Below are 16,652 nucleotides of genomic sequence, written 5' to 3' on the forward strand. Positions count from 1 at the left end.
TGACATTTATTAGGTTTTAACCAGTTTTTGAGTGTTTGTGACTTTTTGTCTCTGCAAAAAATAATCACCAGTAAATGTTAAGGTGCCTCTTTCTGCTTTATACCACAGGGTGAAAGAGGCAGAGATGGTGCAGATGGACGCAAGGGCGAGCCTGTGAGTCAGATAGATCAGCCATTTTGACAATGGAATAACATACCGTATTATATTTTAAGCTAACATACTATGTGTCCCCTAATGTCACGATGGAGGGTCGTGATGGTTTGCCAGGGAGGGAAGGTCCCAGAGGTCCTGAAGGACGTCCAGGAACACCAGGACAATCGACCCCTATTGACCCTTCTCAGCGGATAAAAGGGGAGAAGGGGGAGAGGGTGAGTGCACCCGAGTTCATGCTAACATGATGAAAATAAAACTTTCAAAGAAATGTTTATATATTTTCTTCTTTTAGGGCTTTCCTGGAGTGGATGGAAATCCAGGATTACCAGGAAGACCAGGAGCTCCTGGAAATGCAGGTGTTCCAGTGAGTAGAGCTACTGGATCTCATTGATTGATTTTTGTTGTTGTTGGTTTTAGCTTAACAATAAAACCAAAAAAAACAACTTTTTGTCGACCCTTAGGGCTCACAAGGTCTCCCCGGGGTCAGAGGAAGCCCAGTGAGTAACACACTGACCCTCAAGCTACCAGGTGTATGTCAAAACTCAGCCCTGTATTGTTTTCCTGTTTTAGGGCGAACCAGGAGGACAAGGCATGCCAGGATCAAAGGGTGATAAAGGTGAAAGGGTGAGCTTTAACCTTATTTCAAATTTCACAAAGAAAAACGTTCCTTCAGTACAAACTAAAGCCGAGACCAAAGTGATGTGTGAGGTGCTTTAGGTGTGGTTTGGTGACATTTCAGGGTGAACCGGGTTCCTCTGAGTCCGGTGGGGGTCTTCCAGGGAGGAAGGGAGAGCCAGGCATCCCAGGAATACCAGTAAGAACCTATAAATTTGCTAAATCAAGATAAAGGTGGAAAAAAGTGACAAAATTCTGATTTTTACTGTATTTTGTATAGTAAATAAAAAGTTCCACATTTAAAACATTCATCGTTTATTGATAAGATCATGTCTGACTTCTATGGAGGGGTGGAGAAAGACTCATGAAGATGTCATAGATCTTGTTGGGGAAACCCAATAATTTTCTGGATCTCATATGAAGGGTAATCCAGGTCGACCAGGTACCAACGGAGCCAAGGGAGACCCCGGAGTTCCAGGTAGATCAGGTCAGGACGGTCGCCCTGGAATTCCAGGAACACCAGGACTTTCCATTAAGGTTTGGCTCTTCCACAGCTTCTCTGCAAATTAATTAATTACAATTTATTTACCAGGGTAAAAGGGAATGAATGCAAATGCCTGCCACACTTTTCAGATTCTCTAAACGACATTTCATTTACCACAACAATCTCTAAGTTATTTATTTTGACCTGTCACATAAAATCCCAATAGAATAGATTGGAATCTGTCACTGCCACATGTCAAAATGTAGATGAAGCTGAAAAGGTACTAATACATTTTCAAGGCCCTGCTTGGTAATTAACATGACTGAAAAATAACAAATTGGAGAGCCACACATTAGTTCTTTAGTCCTCTTTGAATTAGATTATTGTTAGCAAAGTAGAACTGCTGTGTTCAGAATAACTCGCATGGTAGTACCATTGAGTTACATGCAGAGAAAGCATCACAGCCGAGGCTCAAATTTACTTTTAATCACCAAGAAAACGTTGCTGTGGATGAACGCTTTCTGCTAATTTTTACCGGTATTTGACCAGCTCAGTGAATTCTGTTTCATTCCTTGCATATTTGAATTTTTTTTTCTTTTCTTGCCAGTAAAATGAATAATAAATATACTAAGAATATGACCTTAGGATATATTTTAGCTTATTCTTAGTTACATCATCAGCAGTGTAAATCGGAATCATTAGCTATTGCTACTTTTATGTAACGGGTATGATTTAATCCTTGCATTGAGTACACTCCACTCCACAGGATTCCTGTAACACCTTATTATGCTTTTCACAATGTAGCGTACATTATTTTCTAACAACTTGAGCCAGGCTGCCACAGACTTTCATTTTTTGTTGCTCATGTCGAACAATGTTGCCAGATTAGTGTAGAAGATGCCATTTATACCAGCTAGATTTCTCTGATACATGATCAAATAATTGCTGCTTAATTATTGCAGCAGTTGATCATTAGTAATCTCATGGTGGGCTTTGCAGTTCCTCTGTCTACACCGATGAAGATTCACTCCTCTTCTGCAAGCAGGACTGAAACTGAAACTGAAAGCTTAAATGATGGCTTGTTCTACTTTCTAATGAATTTATCAAATAATTATCATATCCACTCATGGAGCTTTGATTGTCAGTTTTCTGTTTATCAGCTGATTATTAAATAAAAAAAGAAAACAGATGAATAAAGAAAACAAAGTATGCTTCCTGATACAGTAGAACACTGCTAGTCCTTGTGCTTGGTCTCAATGTACATTACAAGGTTTGACAGGATTTGATCCTGATTTTCATAAAATTTTATTACATTCCTTAAATTTAGACCCAAGTAATATTTTTGTTTCACTACACGAGCGTACATGGCAAAACAGGAAACTGTGTAAATACAATTCAATGCATTTATCATTGAAAAATCATTCATTTTTTCCCACTAGTTTATTTTTTCTAAAAATTTAATATCTTAAATGTCCCATTTGCTTTTAATCGGTTAGTGAAACACAAGTGTTTCTTTTAGCAAAATATTATCTCTATTTTTGCTGGTTTACAAATGATACTTTCTTATCTGTTACACAGTTATTGTAGAGTTTCTTTTTTTGTCTTTGCTTACTAAGCTTTTTTTTTTTTTTCTCAAAATATTTCTCACTTTGTTTCATTTTATCTCCCACAGGGAGATAAGGGCAGTGAAGGAGAGAGGGTGAGTCATGCCATATTGAACTTGTTCTCTGAGTGCAGAAATTTCCTCAGGAGCAAAAGAGCATAAAGATCCTCAGCTCTTATCTCTCTTTGCTGACAGGGACCTCCAGGAGTGGGAAGCGGCGTGGCCGTCAAGGGTGAAAAGGGCTCCTCTGTAAGCATCGTCAGTCACTCATAATGTGCTGACACGTTAGTTTTGCAGGTGACGCTTCGTGCTCATCTCGTGTACTTTGCATTTTCTAATTGCTTTTACATCCTCAGGGCATTCCAGGAACGCCGGGTGGCCCGGGGCCGAGGGGGCCAGCAGGGCCACAGGGCAGCAGAGGAGAAAAGGTTTCTGCAGGCTTGATTTGGTGTTCTAAATGTGAACAGAGGAGAGTGATTGTTTTAATGAGAATGGGTCATCTGTGGTCGTCAGGGCGAAGACGGTGCCGGCCTACCTGGACCTCCAGGAAAGCAAGGAGAGACCGGGGACAGGGTGAGTCTGATTGAAGAAGATTTCTGATTGGCCGGTGAGATTTAATGGCTGCCTCAGAGAAGCATAGCTTAACTTTGAACTAGATGCACGGTGCAAACTGTATTACCAATGTTTTCTCCACGTGGATCAGTGCAATACAATCATGATTCACTATCCAGTGGCTCCACCTGTAGGACAAACAGCAACAGATTTTGCAGAGATTTCACAAAATTATTATGCTGTTAAAACATAGCAGTGGATACTTAATAAATGACTTTGGTAATTACTCACACAGCAGGTTCTAAAAAATAATTATGGTATGTGATTTAGTTTTTGTCCAGATGAGTGTCTTTTTGTTTTGCTGTATATTTCTTTTACACCTGGAGATAATGCATGATGTTCAACCATGCAATCTTTTAGAATTAGTTTGTATTTGCTTCACCTGAGCTGAAATGCCTCTTTTGAATGATCCTGTGCTCTGGCTGAAAAACACTGTGATGCAACATTTTCAGCTTATGCATGTTTCCAATATTTTCCAGGGTCCCCGCGGGCCTGCAGGTGAGATCGGCGGCAAGGTAAGACGCATGTGATTAAAAAATATTTCTGTAACAAGATGGAAGAGGAATGACTGATCTCTGTCCCACCAGGGAGACCGAGGACAGCCGGGTGAGCCTGGGACACGGGGAGACAGGGTGAGTCATATAAAACAGTTAGTCCCTGCGGACATGTCCACACCAGTAGGGGTGGTTCCGCGAATGCTTAAAATCTTCAGCTTCTCCTGAAATTGATAGTCGATTGCGACAGCTTAAGCAAAACATGTTGATGATGTTCTCGCTTCTCTGTGGACACTGATGTTCCAGTATGACTTAGACAGCAAAGCATTGGTGCCTCGTTGATTGTTTCTGAATCTCCTAAGGGATTTGCTTTTATCTTAGAGGGACAGTTTGGGTCAGAAAGTCGAAAATAGACAGTTTGTTGGAGCAGCAGATTGTCTGTTGCTGAGAAGAAGAAGTTAGAGAAGCTCATCAGAAAGACCAGCTCTGTCCTAGGACGTCCTCTAGTGGAAATCACATCACTGCTGGACAATGTCTCCCACCTCATGCATGAAGGGGCTGCAGAACTGGAGATCTCTGAGAAACTGCTGTGTTTTGGGTGCACGAAGTAGCATGATTGTAGATCCTTCTTCTCAGCAGCTATAAAACTTTATAACCATCACTGCTTCCAACAAACCCAACAAGTTGTTTGCATCCCTCATGTTTTTTTGCACAGTTTTTCATTTTATTGTCAATAATGTGTTAAGTTTGCAGTAATGTTAAGCAAAGTTTGTGCACTGCTTAAAATCATCTTATTCATTTGAACTTGGTTACATTATTTTTAATAGGTGAACATGTTTTATATAAATTTGCCCTCACTGTACAATCTGTTATTGTCTTTTTTTTGTTTGTTTTATTGCTAATTTTATATGTATCTACTTTCATTTACATTCACTACTGATACTGTACACCTGAAATTAAATAAAGGATATTTAATTTCAATTCTGTCCCCTTCTCTTCTCTATTTCTATTTCTGTTTTTATTTTTGTCAGTAAACTCAGATATTTTTTGTGTGTGATGCATTTGAACTTTTGTATCTTTGTAGGGGGAGCGAGGGCCTGCCGGGGAGACTGGAGAGAAAGTGAGTAGAGCTGAAGTTGTTATCCGTTGACCTTTATTGATTTAAAGGAAGTTTGCAAAGTTTTCAGCATAATGCTGTCTTCTTAGGGAGACCCAGGGAAGGCAGGCATCCCGGGATCACCAGGCCTGAGAGTGAGCATTGCTTAAATACTTCATTCCTTGCCTATATGTTTTTCTTTTTGACGCTTCTTATGTATATGGAGTGTCTAAACTTATTGTTTTAATTTAATCAAAGGGTTTACCAGGCCCAAGTGGACCAGCAGGAGAAAAGGTGAGACTGAGAGTCTATTAGGATCAATGATGAATGAAGCTGCAGGTCAGATCTGCGTGCTGGATCTTTCATAATCTAATTGGTTGGACTTTCAAGAAACAATGTCTGTTTTCAGGGGAATGAAGGAGCACGAGGGGAGCCGGGCAGAAGTGTGAGTGCTTAAATCTGATACCTGCAAGTATTGATTGAAGGTCTCTGACAGTGAAATGGAGACACCCTGCTCTCTTTTTTATCATTCAGATGGCAGGTTTCCCAGGGAAGAAAGGAGAACAGGTTAGAGATAAAACGTGTCTGAATAAAAAATAAAATAAACTGTTATCAGCTCATACAGACATTTTATGTTCTTGGTTCTTTGCTATCTTTTTTTCCAAAGGGGGAACGAGGTCTGCCTGGATCTGAAGGCCTGAGGGGGGAGAAAGGGGAGTCAGGGCAAAGAGGAGAGAAAGTGAGCGGCCACAAGAGGAATCACATGTTGGAGAAATCCTGTTTATCAAATCAACATTACTTTCTGTTGCTCCATCAGGGTTCTCCAGGTTCTGGAGGGTCAGGTGTTCTTGGACCTAAAGGAGAGCCAGGAGAGCGAGTAAGTTTATTATAATATAGTCTTCACAATAGCATTCCTTATTTGCGAAACAATCTTTTGAGCCATGTTCACTAAAACTCCTCCAGTTTGGTTTGGATTAAACATGTAATCTTTCCTCAGGGACCTGCAGGTCTTAATGGACGACCAGGAGCCAAGGTCTGTGTCCTGCAGTGGCCCTTTTTGGCTTTTTCTTCAAATTTTCAGCAGCTTAATTGTGAAATTGATCTTTTTCACTGTTATTTAGGGAGACCCAGGAGAAGCAGGCGAGAGGGGAGAGGATGGACGCCCAGGAATCCCAGGAAAACCCAGCCTGCCTGGAAAACAGGTCCGTATTGAGGGAAAATTTATTCTTAAAAGCAAAATAAAAAGAGCTTCAGACAACATTTAAAAACAGTCAGATATGGAGGACTCAGTGCAGGAAGATCCAACGCTGGGATTCAAACCCAGAACCTTCTAGTTGTAAGACAGCAGTGCTACAAACGGTGCCGCTGGCCTCAAGAGTTTGTGTAATAATTAAACAAAAGAGTAAAAATAGCAATGTTTCCCATACAGTAATGATATTTTTAGATGCATTTAAATCCATAAATAAAGTCTCTCCAAATGTTTGATATATTGCAATGTTAATAGCTTACTTGGTAAGTATATTGATTTTTAACATTCACAGTTTAAAAGTGCTGCTTTTAAACTGTGAATTTGATGTGCTGCAGAAGATCAGATTTATTGCTGATTTATTTATTTATTAATAAAAAAATATGTATTTATTTTTTGATTTAAACCAATAAATCAATAGTTTTATTCATTTATTGCAAATGATGTTACTCACCTACTTGAGAGTGAATATGCACATTCCCAATCTCCCACTGAAATGACCTGATGTCCAAAGATCCCAGAGTGGAGAGCACCTGCCCTGCTAATGCTGTGGAGCATTTTTTTTTTTTAAGTGAGGTTGTAGATTTATGACTGAGGCTTTTGCCCTAGAAGATGCAGTTGCCTTAATGGCCCGTCGTTCTAGTCTCTTGTATGAAACTGCAATTTGCTCTAATGGAGTCGGATCGGCCATTCAGATACGATGACTGTCACAGAGTTGATCACATTATGTTGCATATATATTAGTGTAACCGTTGTTTTCAGATGATCTTTGACTTCAGTCACTCGCCTGTTGATTGAAATTACATCTGAGTTTATATCAGCTTGAACATGCTGGGAATCGTGTTACAATTAATAATGAAAATAATCTGTCCAGCAGTCCAGACAAGCTAATCTTTCAGGACTAAAAGCTGTTTTAGTTCTGCTGTTTGTGTGATCTCTACCAGACAAAAATATTTTAAGAACACATATTATTTGCTTTTTTCATCAACTTTTTTCAGCGTATACTCATTTGGTTTAATCAAAAGCAGCCAAAAAAAAAAGTTTTTCAATCTCAGTTGGTTTTAATTTCATACTTTTCGATAACTGTCTCTTTGGGGTGGCTTTTGTTAAACGCTGCATCCTCCGCTTTATTCGATTCACTGATTTTTGTTGTTAGTCTTTTTCTACCAGTACTGTAACACTTTGTCTTACTCTTTTATAGTAGATACATTTCACAGTATATTCGCTGTGATGCTAAGCTCTTCCCTCTCATTTCTAACATGCATCCCTTTCTAATGAAGGCAGTTTAGAGGTAAAGAAAAAAGCCTCTTTTTTGGTGTAAAACTCACATTTCATGTTACCTGCAACTTCTCTATCATTTATTTTACTATTTCTAAATTCTAGGGAGAAAAAGGTGATAAAGGTGACGAAGGCACACCTGTAAGTAGCTCTGGTTTTGTTTTATGTGTTATTTAACATGAGCTTTAATTGAATGTCCCTTGTACCTAATCATCATTCTGACTTGATGATTAGGTGCCAAATGTGATCTTGAGAATTTTATCTTTTTCTCCTGTAGGGAGAATCTGGACTTCCAGGAAAACAAGGAGAAAGAGGTTTGCGGGTAGGAGATTTTCTTCCGGTTAATTTGCCCCATTAAGATGTTTAAAGCTGCCACCTTACATCGAGTCCAGGTAACAGACATCGTTACTGAATGCTCGTTCAGGGACTGTCGGGTCAGCCGGGGCGGCCAGGAGAGAAAGGAGACGCGGGAGATCCGGGAGAGCAGGGGAGAAATGTGAGACTCTTTTATGTTTAATCGTACAGACAGCTTTTCAATGTGCTCTTGTGCTATTCCGGAGAATACATAAGAGAAGAAACTGCCAGGAAGGTTGTCTGCTCAGTGCCTTTATTGATCTGGGTTTGATTACAGGGCAGCCCTGGACCCGCTGGACCGAGAGGAGAGAAAGGAGAGCTAGTATGCAGTCTTCCTTAATATTGAAATCGACTCATGTATCTTCAGATGTGAACTCAGCAGATTTACACACTTTGTTCTCTTTAAGGGACCTCAAGGGCCTGCAGGGCCACCGGGGAAAGTGGTGAGTTTCTCACTTAGCATTTTTTTTGTTTGGACAAAAACACAGATATGTTGAAAAAGCCGAGCTTAAAGCGATACCTCATATTTGTCTGTCAACAGGCTGACATCCAGGGTCAGCTGAAAGGAGAGCGAGGGGAGAAGGTTTGTGCTCTTACTGTGTGTTCTAGTTTCAGTGCATAAAAACAATTATGCAGGAACATTTCATTTTGAAATTGCAGGTTTTGACCCAGAGCTTTGGAAATGTACTCGTACCCCACAACATGAAAGTCACAGCAAGAAATGTCAATGTGTTTTTATGTGATTGAACAACATAAAGTAGAGGAAAGTTGTGAAATTAAAGGAAATAAACTAATAGATTTTTAAAATAAAAAAAGGAAAAGCCCAAGTGTGGTCTGCATTTCTGTTAGTTCCCTTTACTTTGGTACCACTAAATAAAATCCATTGCAACCAAAAGTCACAAAAACGGTATGGCACAACTGCAAACCTTCCAACTCCATCAAAACTAACAGGTTCGGCAAGGAGAGCATTATTCATCAGGGAGCTGAACATCACTGCGTGCCACACTTTAGAGATTTTTATTCATAAAACATTTTGAAATGAACTATGTGTTCCCTGCACTTCATAATCATGCACTGCGTATGCTATTACAAGTCACTTTGTTTGTTTTGAAAACAGTAGTAGCTCACTCACTAGAGGTCTTACATTATCGTGACCCCAGGGTGACGACGGTGACCCCGGAGAGCATGGCAGCAAAGGTCAGAAAGGGGAAGCAGGGACTCCTGGAGCTCCAGGCCTGCGAGTGAGTTTGGTGTTTTAAATGCTCTAATGGCTGCTGATATTCCACTCTGCTCTAAATGCACCCACATGCACATCCGCTCCTTTCTGTGTGGATTTGCTGTGCATGACTGATCATCGTCTGTGACTTCTTCTTCTGTCTATAAAGGGTCCTGAGGGACCGAGGGGGCCGGCAGGGATAAAAGTGAGTTTACTCTGTGCTTCAGTCATCATAACTAGTAGAAATGTTCATCTCATTTTCAAATATAATGAAATCAATTTTGCTATGAATGTTTGCAGGGTGACACAGGAGAAAGGGGATCGCCCGGAGAGAAGGTTTGCCATTGATAAGTGTGACACTGTTTGGTTTAATCAAGACTGAATCCAACAATTATTCACTTTTTTTTTTTTGTCTGAGTCTCGTCTCAGCAGCAAATTAGAACGCCTTTCTTTATGTACCACTACAGAAAACACTGTTTGGTACTTCTGACTGTTTCTCTTCTTGTGACAGGGAGACAGAGGAGCATCTGGCTTAGATGGGCGTCCTGGTCTGGATGGTAAACCAGGCTCTCCAGGACCACCCGGATCAAGGGTAACCCAGTTCCTCACATGTTTGACCAAACTCTAAAAATCATTGCAATGAAAGTTGCTATATTACAGTTGAAACCATGTATTTCCATACAGTGTACCACAAATGCAGCTACCATTATTTCTTACTGTGTGACATTAAAGCAAACTAAACCTTTCCTGTTTAGGTGAGTCAGGGGTTGGCATGAAACCTACTATTTGCTGAAAGCCAAAAATAACATTAGAAATCTTTTTAGAGAATATTTTATTGCTTTCTTCAAAGACAGAAGTTTATGTAATATTAGTTTTCTTTTAAGAAATGTTCAAAAGCCCAGTTGATGATGTCATGGCTGTGTAAAATTGGCATGGGTAAATCAACTGTATTTGAGTTGATGGGTGTATTTTAAGGCAACACCTTAAACACAGCAACTTCCTTGTGTGATATAACAACCAACCAAATCAACCAAGATGTCAGGAAGAGAATGGTACACTGGCTAAAGTCTGGTTCATCCTGTGAGCAGATGTACACTTAAATATAAACATAATTTTAATATTTACTAATTTTACCTTTCAGATCCAAGGTGTGTTTTTAGCTGAAATTTGCTAAATGACCGTACAATAGAAGAAAAAGACTTTGTAAAGTCGCTGGCTGAAGCCAGTAGGAATGCATCACAGTGAGTCCTGTTCTGGACTGAAAGACCAATCAGTGAAGCAGAAGACGTTATTCAAAAAGCAAAATAAAAAGCTACAGTATAATTTGCAAATGCACATAAGAACAGATACCTTAATTTCCCAAGACATGTCCTATGGTTAGGAGTTGAAGTTGAGTGTTTGGTCATCATGAGCATTGTTTAATTTAGATGATGATTAGGTAAGACGGTAAGTCTGAGAACACCATCTCCCATGTGGGAGTAGTAGCTCATTGTATCATAGATACAATGAGAAACTCTTGGGTGAATATTGAAGCAACATCTCAAGATATCAGCCTGGAAGTAAATTTTTTATGGATATCCATAATGGACAACGACCCCAATAATGTTGCCAAATTAGTCACAAATTAGTTTAATGTCAATATTTCACAATAGGACACAACCCTAATCTACTTCCCATAGAAAAAAAATACCTGAAAAAGTGTGAGAGCAAGTCGGTCTATAAACCTGACTCAGTTAAGCTGTGTTGGGAGGAATGGGCCAAGATGGTGGAAGGAAATAGAAAAAGTTTGACCCAAAGTTTGACCCAGGCCATACAGTTTAGAGGAAAATCTACCCAGTACTAAGAAAATGTGTGCAAGCTTCTAAATTTAAATAAAGTATTTTTTTTTAAAATCACTTAATTGAGGTATTTAAAAAATAGAATTTTTTTTCATCCTACAAAACCTAAAACAGGACAAAAATTATTCTGATTTAATAAAAAAATTATTTTAATAAACATATTTTATAATTTTACATATTATAAAATATGTATTTTTGATACTGTGTATTTTAATATCTGTTTCCACTACAGGGTGATCCTGGGAAGCAAGGCGACGCTGGAAGAGACGTAAGTTCCCCTTTTCTATTTAAAATTAAATTTCTTATTACTAAAAAAAGAAATACAAGTATTTTTTTCTGATAGTTTTGTTAGCATACATTCCCTTCTTTTTCCACTGGCGTCTAAGTGTCTGTGAAGTTGAGGCGTTCATACAGCAGATGGCGCTGTGTAGATGTTGAAATTCCTGCTTTGTTCCTGTGGCTCGTTGCATAAGCTAACAGTGGAGAAACATGTCTCCAGGCCAGGCCAGTTACACAGGAGACCGTTATGTAATATTGACAGTAATAATGGTTCTGAGGGTTCTGAACGGCTTCAAGCATTCGGTTTAATAAAACTAATTCCTGCTTTTATGGGTGGACACACTGTACCTCTGCAGCTGCTGATGTATGCTATGATCAAACTCTGTGCATATTTGTTTTTTTGTTTTTTTTAATGTGGTTTTCCCAATTTGATCTGTTCTTGTAGGGATTACCAGGATTAAGAGGAGAGCAAGGTGCCTCTGGTCCTGTTGGTCCTCCAGGAAATCCAGGAATACCTGTCAGTACTCACCTTCTTACTCACACGTTTGTTTCATATTATGTCTCTAAACTACTCTGTCATAACCAAGTCTTTTTATGATGTAGGGTAAAGCAGGTGAAGATGGAAAACCTGGTCTTGTGGGCAAAATGGTAACTATTCATATTCTGGATGTGTTTTTACCAGCTTTTGATTTACTCAGATGAGATGCATTTGGGCTTTTGGTTAGCAATGTGATATTGATTCTGTTTATTAAGAGTAAAAATATTGTGAATTATGTGCATACTTTTTCCTTTCTGTTATTCTCTCACTAATGGGCTTGATGTGCTGATCCATTTCTCTGTGGAGGATCAAAAGCTGTGCAGATACGTATTATAAAGTCAGCTGCATAATGACTGCCTTTAGTGAGCCACTGGAACAGCAGAGCTGAGAGCCCCAGGAGCAGACTGGCCATAATTCAGAATGTAATGCATTTTTTTATACACAGGGCGAGGATGGAGTGCCAGGTGAAGACGGGAGAAAGGTCTGTGGCTGTTTATGAATTTATATCATCTGACACCAGGAGGTTAAAATGTATGAGTACATGATTATGCATATGAGTGTTTACCATTTCAGCTCAGTGGAAGATATTTAGGCTAAACTAGCAACACGATATTGCAAAGCATCCTATCAGTTATAAAAATATGTTCTGATTTTAGGTATTTGATTATGTTTGGGCAACACTTTTAAGTCAGTTAAACTAAAACAAGCAAATGTATTACACTGCATTTCAAAAAGATTCAGACCTTGAATCTTTTTCAAAATCAAATTTGTTGTTAAAATTTGTGATATGTGCAGAACATACAGAGATTATTCTACGCACATTCATGGTCCAGTGAGCATCTAAATAAACATTAAATTAATCATAACACATAACACTAAACTAATTTATGAAAATTAAATGGACTAAAGTGTGCGCATTACAACCACAAAAAAAAGTCAAATTGGGATTTATTTGATAGATAAACAGAAAATACTGCATAATTTTGAAGGGGGTTGAAAATGATGAATGTTTATCAAAGTTATTTACAAAAAATAATCTGAAAAGCGTGATGTGAATGCATTTGGACTGCTTTTAGAAGCCATCACAGCTGACAGCTTGGAATAGGTCTTCTGACAGGATTAGACCAAAATTGTATTTTGTGGCACACATGCAAAAAACAAGGTGTTTCAAACTACTGAATACCCTCATCAGCATGTCAGTTGGATCTGCAGAGACCTGTCAGTGTTGCATTTATTCACACTCCTTTAATTCAGGTCAGTTAGAGAAGGTGTGCATCTAAACATTACAGGATGATCTTGAAGAATGGACCTGGTCACATCTGCAGTGCATCTCCTGCAGATGTCAAACATGGTGGTGGTATCTTTGTTGCTTTCCTGGTGTGGTAGTTCACTTTCAAGCCAGAGAATGGCCCTACACATAGCCAGAGCTACAATGGCCTGGTTTAGATAAAAACAAATACATGTCATAGTGGAACAGTCAGAATTCAAACCCACATCTCATTAAGAATCTCTGGAAAAACTTGAACATTTCCATTTCCAGAAACTCTCCTTCAAATCTGACTGGCTGAGATCGAAACATTTTGCAAGAAGGAAAAGGGCAAAACATCCAGTGTTCATATATGCAAATCTGGAAGAGACATAACCCAAAAGACCTGCAGCTTTATCTGTAGCAAAATGCGATTTTATAAAGTATTGACTGAAGGGGGCTGAATACAACTGCGTTCCACATCATTCAGAATTTTATTTGTAGAGAAAATTGAAAAGCATGCATTGTTGTTCTTCCAGGTAACAATTACCCATTATTCTGTGAAGAAAATCCCATTAGAATGCTTTATGGTTTGTTGATGTAAGGTGGCAAAATGTGAACATATTCCAGACCTATAAATATGTCAGGAAGATAATGTAAGTGCATGCTAATTGTTGCAGCTTGTGTTTACGCTCAAATTCTCAGGGGTTTGACGCTGCTGTTTCTAATCTGCAGGGTGACAAAGGAGACGCTGGAGCAGCTGGAAGAGATGTCAGTTTGGTTCAACCTTTTTCATTTATTTATCTTTCACGCATATGATTTAAAGTTTGTTTCTGCTCTACATTTTCCATTCTTCCCCTCATACTTCCTGCTTGTATCATTTCGTTCACCAGCTTTCTTTTATATTCATCTGTTCCTCTCTCTAATGGCTCGCTTCTCAGGCGTAGTTTGCTCTGACCCTGACATCACACACTCGCCCTCTGCTGAATCAATAGGCTCCTTAGACCCAGTTGTATAGATTCACTATCTTCTAATGATGAAGCTTAGCCTTTAAGGGGGGAGCCACTTCAGAGAGGAATCCAGAGGGGCGCCAAATGTCACACTGCTGTTTTCATGTGCAAATTCATATTAATTATCTCTTGAACATCAGCGGAGGGGTGGCAGCAGCCACCTGCTTTGATTTTATAGTTCAACTGAGTAGGAAGTCACCAAGAGTAGAGTGAATCACAGTCTTAAGTTCACAAGTTGTTTTTTTTCAGGGCCGTGATGGGCAGAAAGGGGACCTTGGTCCTGCTGGGCCCTCCGGCCCCTCTGGACCACAGGGGCCTGTTGGATTACCTGGGCAGGTAAGTCTCATGAAGAAAACTGAAAATTAGTAGAAGAAAGTAGCATTTTGAATAATCTCTGATTTATTTCAGGTTGTATATGTAAAAGGTGATGGGGCCGCACCCATCCCAGGTCCACAGGGGCCTCCAGGAACGCCGGTGAGTTCAGGATTTAAAAATCCCTGAAAAGCAAAATACTTCTCATCCTGAACTTCATCAAAGTTTCATAATTTTAGGTCCATAAGCTAGAAACTGTAACAATGAGAATCATGCAGTTTAACTAGAAAATACTACATTATTGTGAACACCCATTCCAAGAACTTTCTTTAATTTCAATTTATACACTTTGACAAAGAATGATTGTAGTTCACTTGCTTAACATCCTGAACTTATCTAAAAGTTATGACCTAACTAGTTTATGCTCATTTCTTTCAGTTTTTAAAAAAATAAAATAAAATAAAGTTTGAAAAACATGTCATGTGTACATACAGTATACGTATTGATTATATGATGCAACATTTGCTGTGGGTTTCATTTACGCCTGTCTCAGTGGAATAACTTATCTTCAGTGTCTTGATATTCTCGTTTCCATTCCTCTGTTTTCCAGGGTGTGCCTGGAATTCCAGGAGCGATGGGAGCCAGAGTAAGAGGCAACAGCTTTTGCCTTTTGTTATCAATTAATAAATGTACTGTCTGGTTTCATGACCTTCACTGTTTTTGTCAGGGTGAGCGAGGTCCAGCAGGTACTAAAGGAGATGCTGTAAGTCACAATTGATGCTGATGTCCTAAAGAATTCAAATCCAAGTTTCATCATTGTTGTGTTGAGCTCTGCATGCCTTGTTTATGCTTAGGGAGACCCAGGAGAGGATGGGGCTCCTGGTAAACCCGGAACAGCAGCGGTATGATGACAGGCGATGTCATGATTTCCTTTGTTTGTTTGTATTTATATATTTATGCTTCTATTATTAATGCGGTGTCTGTGCTCTCTGAAAAGGATGTACAAAGAGCTCTGTCCGGCCTCGGGATACTGGTACGTGGTCTGTCTCTGCTTATTATGTTTCATTTAAGAGACTGTTGTTTTAGAGATAAGGAACTCAAGCTATATCAAAGAGATAAAAGTAAGCAAATTCAGAAAAAAAATTATTTTTTTCCCCATGTAGTTGGGGGCGTAGTCAATTTATGCCATAAAGGATGGTCCGTCATCTGGTCAGAATACTACCAGAACTGCGTTGTGACATTTATAAGTGTGTGGTTCAAGGTATTAGTGCAGGGGTTAAGGGTGAGATGGAGACTATGCTGATAACTGAACCTAGAATTTTGACTTTCTGTAGGTCACAGAAAATCAAAATAAACTCAGTTTTTTTATATTTTGGCCAAAGAGCAACTCAAATGCCTCTTCAAAAGGCCATAATTAATGCCAATAGTTAATGTATGTAAAATATTGTACTGTTTTAGGAATATGTAATAAAACACAAATTCAGGATTATTAAAGTATTTTTTTAGGAACATCAGCGACAGGATCATCCTTTTATTTTTTACTAATACCTCAAACTCTTATTTAGCCCCGCTCTTCAAGAAGGCTGCCAAATCCAAATGATCCCCTCATCTGATATTCCCAACACTTCTGAAATGTTTGAGAGCTTACGCCCCAACATCTCTTAAAATTATAATGAGACCTTTCATTTCTGAAGCCAGCATCAGAATGTGGCATGTAGAGGAGTCAAATGCATTTCTGAAGCTGTGGACATGAATTTGTTCTGACCTCCCTTTACCTGAGGTCAGAAGCATTTCACAGGGACTCATTGCTGCCACTGTAACACTCCTGCATTTATCTGATTCCTTCCTGGCGTACAGGTGTCGGATCTGAAGGTGCTTGTGGACATAAAGGACACAATGCTGTCTTCTCCTCCGCAAAAGGTTGAGAAGGGTGACAAAGGAGACAGAGGGGAGCCTGGGATCAGAGGACCATCTGGAGCAGATGTGAGCGTGACTAAGACTCACTCCGTTACTCAGGCGTTTCATCTGATGCTCTATCACTTTCTGTGCAATATTAAGACTGTTGATGGTAAATTTTCCAAGTGTACACCAAGATGTGCACTACACCTGAGAGGCATCTAAACAAGGATCTTTGATATCTGCCTTGTTGCACATGTATTTATGGGAGTTTCTTTTTATGAGGCTGTTATGTAGTGAGGAGAGTGTAAGTTTAATTACAGCAACTATTTAATAACCTTTATTATCTGCCAGTGGTGCCATTTAAATCCTTGTATGCTTT

General features: G+C 39.2%; 1 protein-coding gene across 2 annotated transcripts in view; it reads left to right on the forward strand.

Annotated features, from left to right (window-relative positions):
• col7a1 (collagen, type VII, alpha 1) overlaps window positions 1-16,652 on the forward strand; it is a 75,750-nt gene that overhangs the window by 24,717 nt on the left and 34,381 nt on the right. For both annotated transcript variants that reach the window (XM_028002654.1, XM_028002655.1), the window contains exons 30-73: window positions 109-153; window positions 249-368; window positions 446-517; window positions 615-650; window positions 724-777; window positions 893-967; window positions 1,192-1,305; window positions 2,925-2,951; window positions 3,051-3,104; window positions 3,212-3,283; window positions 3,369-3,428; window positions 3,947-3,982; window positions 4,055-4,099; window positions 5,046-5,081; window positions 5,168-5,212; window positions 5,316-5,351; window positions 5,467-5,502; window positions 5,592-5,624; window positions 5,725-5,796; window positions 5,875-5,934; window positions 6,055-6,090; window positions 6,179-6,259; window positions 7,687-7,722; window positions 7,859-7,903; window positions 8,006-8,077; window positions 8,213-8,257; window positions 8,343-8,378; window positions 8,477-8,518; window positions 9,096-9,176; window positions 9,321-9,356; window positions 9,452-9,487; window positions 9,663-9,743; window positions 11,222-11,257; window positions 11,714-11,785; window positions 11,872-11,916; window positions 12,252-12,287; window positions 13,788-13,823; window positions 14,312-14,398; window positions 14,471-14,536; window positions 14,985-15,020; window positions 15,102-15,137; window positions 15,229-15,276; window positions 15,372-15,407; window positions 16,232-16,357. In XM_028002654.1, the coding sequence (XP_027858455.1) occupies window positions 109-153; window positions 249-368; window positions 446-517; window positions 615-650; window positions 724-777; window positions 893-967; window positions 1,192-1,305; window positions 2,925-2,951; window positions 3,051-3,104; window positions 3,212-3,283; window positions 3,369-3,428; window positions 3,947-3,982; window positions 4,055-4,099; window positions 5,046-5,081; window positions 5,168-5,212; window positions 5,316-5,351; window positions 5,467-5,502; window positions 5,592-5,624; window positions 5,725-5,796; window positions 5,875-5,934; window positions 6,055-6,090; window positions 6,179-6,259; window positions 7,687-7,722; window positions 7,859-7,903; window positions 8,006-8,077; window positions 8,213-8,257; window positions 8,343-8,378; window positions 8,477-8,518; window positions 9,096-9,176; window positions 9,321-9,356; window positions 9,452-9,487; window positions 9,663-9,743; window positions 11,222-11,257; window positions 11,714-11,785; window positions 11,872-11,916; window positions 12,252-12,287; window positions 13,788-13,823; window positions 14,312-14,398; window positions 14,471-14,536; window positions 14,985-15,020; window positions 15,102-15,137; window positions 15,229-15,276; window positions 15,372-15,407; window positions 16,232-16,357 (2,415 nt within the window). The remainder of the gene's footprint in view (window positions 1-108; window positions 154-248; window positions 369-445; window positions 518-614; window positions 651-723; window positions 778-892; window positions 968-1,191; window positions 1,306-2,924; window positions 2,952-3,050; window positions 3,105-3,211; window positions 3,284-3,368; window positions 3,429-3,946; window positions 3,983-4,054; window positions 4,100-5,045; window positions 5,082-5,167; window positions 5,213-5,315; window positions 5,352-5,466; window positions 5,503-5,591; window positions 5,625-5,724; window positions 5,797-5,874; window positions 5,935-6,054; window positions 6,091-6,178; window positions 6,260-7,686; window positions 7,723-7,858; window positions 7,904-8,005; window positions 8,078-8,212; window positions 8,258-8,342; window positions 8,379-8,476; window positions 8,519-9,095; window positions 9,177-9,320; window positions 9,357-9,451; window positions 9,488-9,662; window positions 9,744-11,221; window positions 11,258-11,713; window positions 11,786-11,871; window positions 11,917-12,251; window positions 12,288-13,787; window positions 13,824-14,311; window positions 14,399-14,470; window positions 14,537-14,984; window positions 15,021-15,101; window positions 15,138-15,228; window positions 15,277-15,371; window positions 15,408-16,231; window positions 16,358-16,652) is intronic.

Source organism: Xiphophorus couchianus, chromosome 20 (assembly GCF_001444195.1).
Source record: "Xiphophorus couchianus chromosome 20, X_couchianus-1.0, whole genome shotgun sequence".
Taxonomy (NCBI): Eukaryota; Metazoa; Chordata; class Actinopteri; order Cyprinodontiformes; family Poeciliidae; genus Xiphophorus; species Xiphophorus couchianus.